Source organism: Bos grunniens, chromosome 21 (assembly GCF_055505025.1).
Source record: "Bos grunniens cultivar Pamir isolate PY7600 chromosome 21, Bosgru_T2T1.0, whole genome shotgun sequence".
Taxonomy (NCBI): Eukaryota; Metazoa; Chordata; class Mammalia; order Artiodactyla; family Bovidae; genus Bos; species Bos grunniens.
This window is the reverse complement of record NC_141185.1, coordinates 26,108,926-26,124,199: the sequence shown is the minus strand read 5'-3', so window position 1 is coordinate 26,124,199 and position 15,274 is coordinate 26,108,926. Positions and strand designations below refer to the sequence as shown.

The following is a 15,274-nucleotide window of genomic DNA, read 5'->3' as shown; positions in this document are numbered from 1 at the left end:
AAAGATGGGCTCGATAAAGGACAGAAATGGTATGGACCTCACAGAAGCAGAAGATATTAAGAAGAGGTGGTAAGAATACACAGAAGAATTGTACAAGAAAGATCTTCACGACCCAGAAAATCACGATGGTGTGATCACTCACTCACCTAGAGCCAGAAATCCTGGAATGTGAAGTCAAGTGGGCCTTAGAAAGCATCACTATGAACAAAGCTAGTGGAGCTGATGGAATTCCAGTTGAGCTATTTCAAATCCTGAAAGATGATGCTGTGAAAGTGCTGCACTCAATATGCCAGCAAATTTGGAAAACTCAGCAGTGGCCACAGGACTGGAAAAGGTCAGTTTGCATTCCAATCCCAAAGAAAGGCAATGCCAAAGAATGCTGAAACTACCACACAATTGCACTCCTCTCACACGCTAGTAAAGTAATGCTCAAAATTATCCAAGCCAGGCTTCAGCAATATGTGAACCGTGAACTTCCTGATGTTCAAGCTGGTTTTAGAAAAGGCAGAGGAACCAGAGATCAAATTGCCAACATCTGCTGGATCATGGAAAAAGCAAGAGAGTTCCACAAAAGCATCTATTTCTGCTTTATTGACTATGCCAAAGCCTTTGACTGTGTGGATCACAATCAACTGTGGAAAATTCTGAAAGAGATGGGAGTACCAGACCACCTGACCTGCCTCTTGAGAAATTTGTATGCAGGTCAGGAAGCAACAGTTAGAACTGGACATGGAACAACAGACTGGTTCCAAATAGGAAAAGGAGTTCGTCAAGGCTATATATTGTCACCCTGTTTATTTAACTTCTATGCAGAGTACATCATGAGAAACGCTGGACTGGAAGAAACACAAGCTGGAATCAAGATTGCCGGGAGAAATATCAATAACCTCAGATATGCAGATGACACCACCCTTATGGCAGAAAGTGAAGAGGAACTAAAAAGCCTCTTGATGAAAGTGAAAGTGGAGAGTGAAAAAGTTGGCTTAAAGCTCAACATTCAGAAAACGAAGATCATGGCATCTGGTCCCATCACTTCATGGGAAATAGATGGGGAAACAGTGTCAGACTTTATTTTGGGGGGCTCCAAAATCACTGCAGATGGTGACTGCAGCCATGAAATTAAAAGACTCTTTACTCCTTAGAAGCAAATTATGACCAACCTAGATAGCATATTCAAAAGCAGAGATATTACTTTGCCAACAAAGGTCTGTCTAGTCAAGGCTATGGTTTTTCCAGTGGTCATGTATGGATGTGAGAGTTGGACTGTGAAGAAAGCTGAGCACCGAGGAATTGATGCTTTTGAACTGTGGTGTTGGAGAAGACTCTTGAGAGACCCTTGGACTGCAAGGAGATCCAACCAGTCCATTCTAAAGGAGATCAGTCCTGGGATTTCTTTGGAAGGACTGATGCTGAAGCTGAAACTCCAGTACTTTGGCCACCTCATACAAAGAGTTGACTCATTGGAAAAGACCCTGATGCTGGGAGGGATTGGGGGAAGGAGGAGAAAGGGATGACAGAGGATGAGATGGCTGGATGGCATCACCGACTCGATTGACATGAGTTTGAGTAAACTCCGGGAGGTGGTGATGTACAGGGAGGCCTGGCGTGCTGCAATTCATGGGGTCGCAAAGAGTGGGACAGGACTGAGTGGCTGAACTGAACTGCAGGGCCTTGCTCAGAAAAGCTTTAATCCAATTATCTGCTAATGGGTGGGGTTGTATTCCCTCCCTGGTAGTTGTTTGGCCTCAGGTGACCGGCCCTGGGTCTATGGTAGGGCTAATGAGGAACTCCCTCTATGGTAAAGTTAATAGGGAACTCCAAGAGGGTTTATGCCAAAGGGGACCTTCCAGTGCCCCTGTCCCTGAGGTTAGCCCCTGCCACCCCACGCCTCCACAGAAGGGCCTCCAACACTAGCAGATAGTTTTGGTCAGTCTCTTGGGAGTCACTGCTCCTCTCATCTGGGTCTTGGTGCATGCAAAATTTTGTTTGTGCCCTCCAAGACCAGAATCTCTGTTTTCTCCCAGTTCTCTGGAAGACCTGTAATCAAATCCTGCTGGCCCTCAAGGCCAAATTCCCTGGAGATTCCCAGTCCCTTTGTCAGATCCTCAGGCTGGGAAGCCTAATGTGGGGCTCAGAACCTTCACAACATTGCAAGAACTTCTTTGGTATTATTGTTCTCCAGTCTGTGGGTCATCTACCTGGTGGGTATGGGATTTTATATTACTGTGATTGCGCCCCTCCTACTGTGTTGCTGGGGCTTCTTCTTTGTCTTTGATTTGGGATATTTGGTGGGTTCCAGCATCTTCCTATCAGTGGTCCTCCTGGTTCAATAGCTAGTTGCAATTTTGGTGTTCTTACAGGGGGAGATAAGCACACAACCCTTTACTTTGCCATCTCGAAGCCCCTCCAGGTGATTTTAATGGGGAAAGCTGTGGTTTGTCATTCTCATTCCCTCCCCACCTAGGGCTGTAAATGTTTGGCACAGGGGTGGGCACATGACTAGAGTCTGGTCATTCAGTTCCTTCCTTGGACATTTAAAATTGAAAGAAAAGGAGGGAGGGTGGGAGAAAGATCAGTCTCTTATCAAGTGACCAGACCCATCAAATGAAAATTCCGAGATCTATTAAAGGTGATGTATCTGACACAAGAACCTAAAGGCTGAGAAGGTAGAAGAAAGAATGTGGAGAGGCACAGATGGAACGTGGAGAGACCTGACAGCTTCCAAGAGCCTGGGTCTAGTGCCTTCCTGTGGTCCAGCTAAATCTCTGTCCCTGGGTTCTGTGAGGCACCCACGTATTCTAGGGTGACCTTCAGAATATTTAACAATGGCACAAGAAAACAAAAATCAGGACAAGGCCAGAGGCCAGTACAAAATCCTGGAATTCAGCTGTCATTCCAGGCATTACCCCTTTTGTTACAGAGCATAAAGTCCTGAGATAATTCCCAGGTGTCTGAGGCTGGGCAGAGACACGTGAGGGTCTCAAGGCATTTGACAATATAACTGGCATCTCCATGCAAGTGCAACCAGCTGACTATCAACTCTGTCTGTATCTTTATAAGAAATGCTGCTTTTGCACTATAGTGGTTTCTGTCACAACTTTAACTCTGAAAACCTATGATTTGTGCTGTGTCATGATTTGTCATCTATTTTGCTGACATAATTTGATGGTAACTTCAGAAAGTCTTAGGGCTTGAACAAACTTTGAAGTCATTTTGTCCAATTTCCAACCTAATGGGAAAATTCACTTTTCATCTAAATAATTTAGTACATGGTAGAAAAAACTTATGCCTTTCAACTGAATAAAAGCATAAGAAATATAACCCACAAATTAAATTTTTATATTGCAAGGTAATAGCTGTTTACTGTAGAAAATTTTTTAAAAATCTAGATGAAAAAAGCGTAAGATGGAACCCATCCCATCATTAATTTTTTTTAAATCCCTGTTAATACTTTTGTTTGTATATATCCCAGTTTTATGCATTTATAGAATTTCTAATTTTTGCAAGACAAGTTTTACCTGGAAATCATCTTTTAGTTAATACAGTATGCTCCTTCTTTCCATAAAACCCAGATTTTTAGTCTCTCGTCTTGTGTTTCATTCCTTGGGTGTGTGAGCACTGGGGGAAGGGAGGAGGGCAGAGTTTCAGAGTTCTTTGAGGTACGAGGTTTACGTAGCTCTTTGCTCCCAGGGCAGCTCTCAGGAGAACAAGGTTGACCTTATTTCCAGGCAGAATTATTCATGTCACCACTTTTACTTTGGAAGCTGTTTAGCAAGTCACGTCTGACTGTATGAGAAAGGATGAATTTACACGTTCAGCAGCAGGTGCACCAAAGTCAACAAAGTCCATTATTTAATCCCCAATATTAGCTCCCAAGTTGAAAAATGGGAGGAAGACAAATGAGTCCTAGAACCTCATATATCATTGAGCTTCCTTTCTTCCAGTGGGAAGTAAAGTCTTTCCAAGTAAGAAAGGCTGTTTGCATTTAATCACTTAGACTTATATCCTAAGTATTTTTAAGGTGATGCAAATTGTTGGTGTAAAAGAGGACCTGCCAGACCAAGGGAAGAGGCTGGCCACCACGTGGGGACAAATCATCCACCGTGGAGCTGAAATGGAGATATCTGAGAATCCAAATGAAGAGGGCCCAAAGGAGGAGAAGGAACAGAGGAACAGAAGTGAAGTCATGTAAGGCTGGACAGATCTGTGCTCCAAGAAGCCAATTAAAGGCCACAGAAAGAAAACTACTGCCATTTTGGTCTGCATAAATAAAAATGCAATGTTAAAAAAAACACAATGGTCCACCTGAACTCCATATTCATCGTCCTCTGTTTGGATCAGGTTCTCAGATCTGGAAACCTCATTTGAAGAGAGAGATTGGCAAATGAGGACATATCCAACAACAAAATAAACCAGAGGCAAAAGGGCACCTGAGGAGGTTTTAAGGTAACAGGTATGGATTATTTGGAGAAAAGGCGGAAAGAAATGAGTCACCCTCCTTAAAATTTGAAAGCACTTAAATGGTTATCATAAAGATAATATTTAGGAGTTTAGGGTCAATGTATTCACACTACTGGGCTTCCCTGGTGGCCCAGTAAAGCCACCCAGGGAAGGTGGCTTTTTGCATTTAATCATTAGACTTATATCCTAAGTATTTTTAAGGTGATGCAAATTGTTCGTGTAGAAGAGGACCTGCCAGACCAAGGGAAGAGGCTGGCCTTTTTTCTTTACCTTCTTCTGTGGTAAAGAATCCACTTGGCAGTGCAGAAGATGTTGATTTGATCCCAAGTCAGGAAGATCCCCTGGAGAAGGGAATGCCAACCCACTCCAGTATTCTTCCCGGGAGAAGCCCATGGACAGAGGAGCCTGGCAAGAAACAGTCCAGCCATAGGGTCACAATGAGTCAGACACGACTGAGCGACTACATTCACACACACTACTACACACAATTTTTCTTCTAAGTTATGAATTTTTACAATAAACATATCACTTCTGTAGTTGTATTAAAACCAATAAATACATAGAAAGAGGAAGAAGAAACAAAAGTCCAGATGATGGGAGTAGAGTGTGTGTGTGTATTTGTATACAGAAAGAAGAGGTTTCCTTCACTCTTAGTTTTTATCTTAAATTACAAAAGCAATGCATGAACACATAACAAATAATTTAGATATAATTTCAATCATTCAACAGATAGCCACTGAATACCTGTTATGCACTTTTATTCTTCATAATTCTAGAGGACAGAACAAGTAGTAGTAGGTAGAGACACGGAGGTGGAAGGTGGCTCAGAATAAAAAAGAAGAGATATGTGTATATGTATAACTAATTCACTTTCTTGCACAGCAGAAACACAACATTGTGAAATGACTGTATGCAAATAAAAATTTTTTAAAAATATATTATCAGAACTGCCAACAACAGAATGGGTGGTTTTATACAAGCAAGAACTTCCACGTCATTGTATGTATTCAATCATGTATGTTACTGTGGAAATTCTTATACTGAAAGATAGATAATACATACATGACTTCCAAGATCCCTTCTGAGAATATATTATTTTCTAAATTAACATTAAAGATCAGGAGATAAGTCCTCACCAGCCATCAGCCATACAATATTGGGAAACTCAATTCCCTCCTGATAGTCCTTTCTAAAATAAAAGGAACAGCACTGACTTAAACTAACATAAACTTGACAGATGATATTTAGAGAATGTTTCAGAATGTTTCATGTTTAGTAGATAAATGTAGTCATTTTTTGTAAATTATCTAATGTAATTATCAGGGCTATATCATCAACTATAATATTAAAATCCTTAATGAATTTCTGAAACTCAAACCAGAATTGCAAGTACTACTTAAAAAAAAAAAAAAACCTCTGGTTCTACATATGGGGCTCACTGCTCATCTATTATTTCCACACTTTCACAATATAGTTATGTCACAATATGACCTTCTATACACTGGCACTATTCATACCACGATTCAGAAATAATTTTAGAGATTTAGGCATTTTTTTAAAGTAAAAGAGAATTATAAAAGCCAAAATAAGATATCACTTTATATCCCCTAAGATGACTATAATCAAAAAGACACAATAAGAAATATTGGTGAGGATATGGAGAAACTAGAACCCTCATGCACTGCTTGTGGGAATGTAAAAAAATACAACCATTCTGAAAAAGTTTGGCAGTCCATCAATTGCTAAACATGGAGAGTTATCACATAACCCAGCAACTCCACTTGTAGGTACACACCCAAGAGAAATGAAAACTTATATCCACAGAAAAACTTGTCCATGAAAAAAAAAAAAAAACTTGTCCATAAACATTCATAGCAGCATTATTCATATAGCCAAGGAGTAGAAATAAATCAGATACCCATCAACAAATAAACAAAAATGTAGCATTCATACAGTAGAATATAGTTCAGCAACAAAAAGGAAAGAAGTATTGACGTGTGCTACAATGTAGACGAACTTCAAAAACATAACACTAAGTGAAGGAAGTCAACCACAAGAAAGTACTTATTGCATGATTCCATTTATGTAGCGTGTTCAAAATAGGTAAATTCATAGAAACAGAAAACAGATTAATGGTTGCCTAGGGCTGGGAGTCTGTGGGCGGGGACATAAGAGGGATTGCTAGTGGGAAAAGGGTTTCTTTGGGGGATTGTGAAATGTTCTAAAATTAATTGTGGTGATGATTACACAACTCTGAACATACTAAAATCCACCACACTGTGTACTTTAAATGGGTGAATTTCATGTTATGTAAATTACATTTCAATAATCCTATTTTTAAAAAAAGAAATAAAGTTAAACTTTCACAACTCCATTTCAGCTTCCCAAATTTCTCTGGCTGATATCTAACCTCCTGTAATATTTCCTATATATAGCTTCATAACTAAGACACCACTACAGAAATAGGATGTGGTCTTCCGGTACAATGTTCAGCTATGTGTCAGAGGTTTAAAACAAAGGCCAGAGGGTAGAACAACCTAGCAAACCAAATTTAGATCTTGTGAAAAAATATTGCATAAGTGAAATACTAGCTTCAGGGCCTCATGAGCTGATGGGACCCAGTTAAAATGACTGGAGATCAGAGCTCTGTGACACAGATCAAAAACTAACTAGAAAATAAAGCAGATGTTTCAGTGTTTCAAGGTGTGCATAGATGAAAAGCCTCTCAGACTGGAGTCAGTCTTAGAAAGATCAGAGGAGAATACAAGAGTAAATAAGTCACCAAATAACAAAACGAGAAACAAGACCACAAATTAAGACGTTCACCAAAGAAAACGGTGTAGTGAATGAAAAACAATTTTTCCTTTTTTTCCCCTGCTTGCCTTGTCTTCTCAACAGGAATGAAAAATCCAAAGGGCAAGGTCCTTTTGAGTCCCTCCATGGCACTTTACACAGAATTCCTTCTTCCAGAGGGAATTCTAGTGACCGAAGGACCTGTTACCCACCTTGTGGGCACTCTCACAGCATCTCATCCCATAGCCCCTGTGTTCATCTGCTTCTGACACCTGGCTCCTCCATCTGTCAGATCTGCCAGGCTCTCTCGCAGCTTATGGTCCCCCACCATGCTGGTCCTTCTGCCTGAACACTCTGCCATGTTCTTTTCATAATCTTTTTTCATCCTTCAGGTCTCAGCTAAAATGTTATCTCCTCCAGGAGGCTCTCACCACTCCATATTAATTAAGTGGGTTCCCATGAGAGTCTGTCATCTCATCCAAGTTGACCTCATAGTAAACAACACTTCACAAATTTTATTCCATCCCTAGTTTTATACAAAGGTACTGTTTGAGGTGCTGAAGATATAGAATGTACTAAACAAACAGCCACTCAGTCATGTCCTACTCTTTGTGACTCTATGGACTGTAGCCCACCAGGATCCTTGGTCCATGGATTTTCCAGGAAAGAATACTGGAGAGGGTAGCCACTCCCTTCTCCAGGGGCTCTTCCTCACCCAGGAATCAAACTTGGGTCTCCTGCATTGCAGGCAGATTTCTTACTGTCTGAGCCACCAGGGAAGCCCCAAACAAATAGTAATTCAGTTCATATTTGTTGTTTCTTACACACTCTTTGTAAGCAAACTATAACCTCCTTGTAAGCAGGGACTGGCTAAAATGGCAGCATGATGTAGTGATCAAGTGCCTGAGAATTACAAGAGAATCCTGGCTCTCCTGCTTAACCAAATTATTTAACTGCTCTGAGCCTCAGTTTCCTCATCTGTAAAGAAGGCATAATAATAGTTGTTACAAGAACTAAACACATAGTAGAATTTAGTTACTTTGGTAACTATTGGAAAAATACTTGACCATACTATGCTCCAAAACATGTTTATCAAAGAAAAGTTTTTTGATGATTGGGCCAATACTGTACATGACAAACCAGTGGTTGTAGTTAAATGCATTAAACTATTTTGTCTGTGGTTAAAATTATTTTTGTAAGTGGGCTAATACATAATGAGAGAGTAGATCAGCAACAATAAATGCCCCCTTTCATGCTTGAACACTTTGTTAAAAGAAATTCTTTGGTCTTAGATCCAATGTGACATTCTTGGTCAATTCCAAGCCAGTGGGAGAATTCTCTTTTGAATTGGCTAGAAATATTGTGGTTGTTTTCTACCAGAGAGGAGGTTCTGGGACTTTCCAGGAAAAAAGAACTATCAACTTCCGGCTTTGTCTACAATCTGACTTCCAATGTCACCTGAAAGAAACCACGTGTCTCTAGGAGCTGTTGGAAGGGTCACAGAGATACCTCTGTACTTGTCATCTGCTTCTCCTATCCTCTTATCCTTCCTATAGCCACAATTTTTATTAATAATTTGAAGTTTCCATCCATATAAAACCAAAATAGAGTTATAAAGAGGCTAACTACTAACCATTCTGGATGGCAATAACTTCTTCCTGTAAACATCAGCCAAACAAAAGTAAAAATGCAGTGCATCAGTCCCTGTATTCTATATGTACATACTTCTAGGAAAGACATAATAAAATGGAAGGAGGTGGACTAAAGTAATCCAAGCAATTGGGAGCTGCCGGCTGGTATTTACAATGATCTCGCTAGGTTCTGGCACTTTTAAAGGTTACAGAAAAGCAAAGTATTTTGTCACAGATTTGCCTTCAAGAAGTCTATAGTCTCTTTAGACTATAATCTCCATACATGAAAACAGGAAAGACTTTATAAAGGAGTACAATATATGGTAGGCAGAATAATTAGCACCACCCCCAAAGATGTCCACATCCTAATTTCAGGATCTGTGAATATATTAGGTTATGTAGCAAAAGGGAATTTAAAGTTGCAAACATAATTAAAATTGCTAATCCTCTGACCTTAAAATAGGGAGATTATCACAAGGGTACTTTAAAGTGGAAGGAGGAGGCAGAAGAGTGTTAGAGAAAGATACATGATGATCAAAGTAGGGTCAGAGAGAAGCTGTTTTGCTTCTGGATTTGGAAACGAAGGGAGGGGAACATGAGTCAAGGAATGCAGGCAGCCTCTAGCTGTGAAATTACAGAAACAGATTCTCCTTGATAGAAGAAAATTTCACATATTAAGATGCGGGGAAGTCATTCTGGCTTATACATAATTTGACTTGAACTTTGTGCTAACTAGAACAACTTGTCTTATGGCTTGTCATACATGCATTGTACATCTGTTTCAACCATTAAAGAAAAGAATGCATTTAAAAATCAAAATAAAGTAAGTGTGATTCAGGCTTCAAAATGGGAGGTGGGTGGCCACTGTGGATGTGGCTTCAGACATGTTGTTCCTGCATCATTGAGAATTTGAAATTTCTGAACTGTATCAGCCTCGAGGACAGACTCAAAACATCTGCTAGTAGCATCCAGCCATAACCTTATGGTCACAAGGTCGTCCCTCATAACTATGCAACCATTCTGGACACCAACAAGTCTTGCTTAACAAGCCCTCTTACTTCTTGCCAGCTTCAACTCTTAATTCTTGACAAACAGCTTATACAACTTTGTGGGTTTTGCCTAAATTAGCCTTCACCACTTTGGAGTCCAGCAGAACACAATTCAAGTGTTTTTGAATCTGTGTCTCCTAGCTATAGTCCTCAGTTGGACTCAAATAAACTTTCTTTTCTATTCCTATTAATAGATTGTTTATTGATTATTTCTGTCTACATCCTCCAGAGCTTTCAGGAGGAATGAAGCCCTGCCAACATTGCAGTTTTAGCCAAATAAGATCCTGTTGGACTTCTAACCTACAGAACTGCCAGATAATAAATGTGTGTTGTTTTAAGTCACTACGTTGTTTAAGCAACTGATTTGTTACAGTAGCAATCAGAAACTAGTATAACACATAATAATACTCTAAACTACTATTATTAGAAAATAATTTAGAAAGTGGAGAGACAGCAATGCTTATTAAAGTTATTAGGAAAAATGACTTTGAGTGACTGCGATTTGAGAATACTCTTTTCAGAATTTATAGGATGAAATGTAAAAGACAAAATCTGAGAAGGGATCTATGTTAGATCTATAAAATCAAAACAGGAGCTTTGGTTTGTATACTAAATCCCAGATTACCAGAACCAGAAAGTAATTCCTTGAAACTTGAAAGAAGTAGCTTTAAGATGGAGGGACAGATAGATATATGGATGAATGGAGACAGAGATAAAGGAAGAGAGAAAAGCAGAAAGATAAAGGGGAACTGCTGCTTTATGCAATATGAGACTTTCATCTTTAGAGGAAGCAGGGGCTGAAAGTATAAAAAGCTTTAAAACTTTCAGATAAATTCAGGGATACCAGATCCAAAATGAGGTCAGGGAAACCAAGATGTTGGGGTGAAAGTCAAGCCTTTGTCATGTAGATAACTTGCTTCCCCCCCCTCCCCCACCACCTCAGTTACCAAAGCCTGTCAGAGATAGTTCCAGTTTCTAGCAGCTTAGAACTCACACATATGGCAATTCCCGTTCTTATCTCAGGTTTGAAGATTCCTTGGAAAATAACAAAGTTGGCTTCAGTGTTCCTCTCCCTCCCCACTATCATGTGTCTGTTTTTCTGGTCTAAAAACAGAAAACAAGAAAGGGCCTTGTGTGCTCTTTCAGAGACATACTTGAAAGCTTAGGTCTTGAGCAGCTGGAAGCATCCTTCCTAACTATGGGGGCGTACATAGTTGTCCTGCTTCACAGACACGCAATTACTCTCCTCCTACAGAAAGTCTTCTCCCCTTTTCAGATTCTATTCCCTATTTCCTACTAGAGGGCCTTTCTCTGAGCTATTGAGTCACATTCAATTCCCTGGGAGATACCAGACAATGAGGTGTGAGGGGACACCTAAGAAATATGCCAGGTCTAGCTGCTCTTGCCTCCTCCAGAACTACAGTCCACATTTGCATGGATAGAGTACATGGGATCAGTGGGGACCCACTGCAGCAGGAAACTGACCCTACCAGTCATGAGGCCTGACAGTGGGGCTTGGTGAGGTCATCACTGCATCTGCTCTTACACTTAAGGGATGAGACTCAGAGACCAGATGCTGAGCATTCCTCACCCGTTAGGACTCCTGGGGGAATATGTGATCATCTACTAAAAGCCTGCAAGTTCACTTAGGTCTTTAGACCAGTAAGGTTTGGGAACTGCGTACAGTGGATGCCTTCCAATCTGGAGTCCGTCAAGACTCAAAGAAAAAGAGAGCTTAAGCTACCAACCTCATCTATTTGCCTTCTTGTAAAATTGTCAGAGTGACTCCAAAACAGTTGTAACTCATTTCAAACCCAGGTGTGTACAAATCATGCTTCCTTTCAATGAATGACAAACTTCGAAATATTTTAGGTTCCCAGCAGTTGTTCAAAACCGATAAGGAATACAACCAACACACACAGCACTGAAATCAAACAATCTGATCATTACATGACTGTCTTATAAGGCAAATGTGCCTTTTTTCTCCCTTAAAGATATCTCTGGAGGTTTATAAAATTGGGGAGTGGAGGGCTTCTCTGTTCAACACGATGGGCTGTCACTCTTTCAGGAGGTAAACCTTATCAGCAGCAGAGGAAAATGTTGGAGCTAATTCAGGAGACATTTTAAGTAGACTATTTTACCAACTGAAGGCCAAAAGGGAAATAGGAAACAAATAATCATAAAATGAACTTTCTGCTGCTGGAATATAAGAGCTCCCTGGAAATTAACAATCTCTGCTCTGCTGTTCCACTGGTAGGGATTTCCAGTACTATTCAAAGAATTTTGTTCTTTCATCCCTGTCACACTTCTTGTTCTTTCCAATGTTTACTTCTATTATCACCCACCAATATATGAGGCAATTTTGCGCATAAGACCTTTCCTAAAGCTTGGCTCAGTTCTATTAACCTTTATGTGTAATTTATAGTTAAGGTCTAAATGGCACCGGTGCATGTAAATAGTGTCTTGTGGGCTCTGCCATCATGAGCAAAGTACTGTGCTTAAATGGCTCCAACACATTTGCTCAGAACATTATGAAAGGAACTGCTGAGATCTCTGCAGGACATTATTTAGTGAAATTCTACAGAAGATTAACATTGCTTTGCAACAGACTTTTCTCTGTGTTAAGCCTAGAAGCATTCAAGGAAATCTGTGGAATCCAAGGCTTTGTCTTTCTTTCACATCAGTTTCTGAGCTGCTCATCTAAAAAGAAAAAAAGTCTGGAAGCCAGAAACCTCAGAGACTTTCTAATTTCCTTGGGATCTCTCATCAAAGATGAGTAGATTTGAGAAGTCTCTCTACATCTCAGGAGTGAGCACAAAGAAAGGAAAGCACCCTTGGCCAAGGTGCTGCCATGGAACAAACTTCTCATATTCTTCTTCAACCTTCCTTTCACTTTCTCTCATCCAAAAGCAGTCTGTATACCTCTAACCATTCCCAGATACCCATCCAGACTCACAGGAGGCCCTAGAGTGTCCAACTGGCCCAACCAATCTGCTGCTAAAGACCCCAGAAACTCGAGCAATTTCCTATCTGCTTCCTTCCTTTCATCCATCCATCCAGACTCATTTATATCCTATTGATCGCCTATATTTGTGAGGTCCTCCTAGATTCTGGGCAAGATGAATACAGCTCTTTTTCTCATGAAGTTTTATATCCAGGCTGGAAAGAGACACATTCAAAAGGTAATTTCACAAATAATTGATTGTAATTGGATAAGGACTTTAGAAGAAAAGTATGGTGCAATGAGAGAATATAGGCCAGAGAGAGGTTTCTGGCCTAGTCTAGATGTGGAGGTGAGAGAGGCCAAGAAGAGCTTCTCTGAGGCAGTAACATTTGTGCAGATTTTTAAAGGATGAGCAGGAATTCATCAGGCAGATGGTGAGGGATGGAGCGTTGGCAGGAGGGCCAGGTGGGTGGGTGGGGTTAGAATCTAGGCAGCCAGATAAACATTTAGGAGCACCCTGATGTATGAATGACTGCAGAGGGCAGGGAGTATATCTGGAGAATGGCCAGCAGGGAAAGCAGAGCAGAAGATCAGGCCAGATCTACCCTTGGCAGGGCTTTGTCAGCTTAGCTTGTCCTCGAGCAGTCAAAATTCTGAACTCACACCTTCTTGGGGTTCTCAAGCTGGGTGAGCCCTAAATTCATCAGACCATTTTCCCTGAGGCCAGACACTAGGCCAAAGCCACAAGTGATAAGCAGCCAACCAAGGGTATAAACCAAATGCAATGTGTTGACCTGGTTTGAATTCTTATTCAACTGAGTCACCTGCAAATAGACATCTGGGGACATTGAGGAAATAGACAGCTGACCCTTGAATAACACAGCCTTCCTTGAATTGTATCAGTCTGGTTATATGCAGATTTTTTTTCAATAAACATACCAAAAAAAAAAAAAATTGAAACATTATGTCTCTTGTAGTGAGGTAGTTAGCCTTTTCTTACCTAAGCATAAGGTGAGTGATATTTAACACAATTAATAACGTGTGTTTTTTTCTTTTGCTGTTTCATAATGTTGCTTTCAAAGAACTGCATCACCGAACAGTGTGCCTCCCACTCTCTCTTTCCCTCTCTCTCTCTTTGGTTATTAAGGAAATTTGGTATCAGCCTATCATTATAGGTATGTATTTTGTTTTTTTGTTAAGTTTGTGATACTGTATTATGCCTATGACTGTAATACTGTATGTCATAAACATTTTTTAACAATTCATTCTTAGTTTATAGGCTAGGCTACAGTGAAGCAATCATAGCTAGTTTGCCATAAAGCGATCATATTGCTGCATCTTCATAATCAATGTATGTGAATAAATATGAATTTCTTGTTCACATTATCTTTTTACTTTTAATATTAGTGTTAGTAATACATATAACACCCACAGTGTTTTGTATCATATAAGACATTGCTGATGTACGTACTTATAGATGATTCATTTTGTAAACAGACAATATAAATTTAGGGTATCAATAGATTCAGTACCTTACTATAAGTGTATTTCCTATTCCTTTCCTTAATGACATTTTCTTTTCTCTAGCGTACTATATTGTATACAGTATATAATACCTATAACATGAAAAATGTGTTAATTGTTTCCTGGTAAGGCTTCCAGTTAATACTGGGTTACTAGAAGTTAAGCTTAGGAGGAGTTAAAACTTATACTTGAATTTTCCACTGCATAAGCGGGAGGGCAGTGACCCTAACCTCCACATTATTCAAGGGTCAATTTGAATATTAGATGATATAAAGAAATTACTGTTAATTTGAAGATACAAAAATGGTATTATAGTTGAGTAAGAAAATGTCCCCTTTTTCCTAGTATATTAAGAGTAAATATCATGATGCTTATGATTTAAATTAATTTAGCAAAATTTTCAGTATATATGGAAAAATATTAGTAGTTATTCTGCTAGGTGATGTGTATATGGGAGCTGATACTATTCTTTTGTTTGAAAATGTTCATCATAAGTTAAAAATATGAAAAAGAAAAAAATACCATTAGTCATCAAGCTGGCTCAGTAATACTATCCTGGGGAAAAGTCAGCTTCAAACTAACCATCTTACCAAAGGCAAAGGGTATGAATAAAGAATAAGCATTTTCCTTTTAAATTTATTTTTTATGTTTGTTTATCAGTCTGTGAAAATTCAGTTCATACTAATAAAGCTCTTGAAAGTGAGAATAAGTACATATTTATTCAACTACAAAATTGATCACCTACATTGTAACTGTGATGACCCCCTCTTCCTTGTACAACCTGCCTGTGCTGGGTAAAGGATTCATTACCTAGAGTCTCTATCCAGCACAAAGCAGTCAAAAGATGATTTGCACTAATTGCTATATTAGAG

The 15,274-nt window shown here is 39.6% G+C and overlaps 1 protein-coding gene across 12 annotated transcripts in view; it reads right to left on the bottom strand.

The window, feature by feature from the left end:
- EGLN3 (egl-9 family hypoxia inducible factor 3) overlaps window positions 1–15,274 on the bottom strand; it is a 452,919-nt gene that overhangs the window by 71,254 nt on the left and 366,391 nt on the right. Inside the window, exon 3 of one of the 12 annotated variants that reach the window (XM_086363663.1) lies at window positions 4,732–4,866. The exons of 10 other annotated variants lie outside the window; for them this stretch is intronic. In XM_086363663.1, the coding sequence (XP_086219789.1) occupies window positions 4,732–4,866 (135 nt within the window). Of the gene's footprint in view, window positions 1–4,731; window positions 4,867–15,274 lie in introns of those variants that run through there. One more of the 12 variants, XM_086363662.1, reaches the window with a different exon arrangement.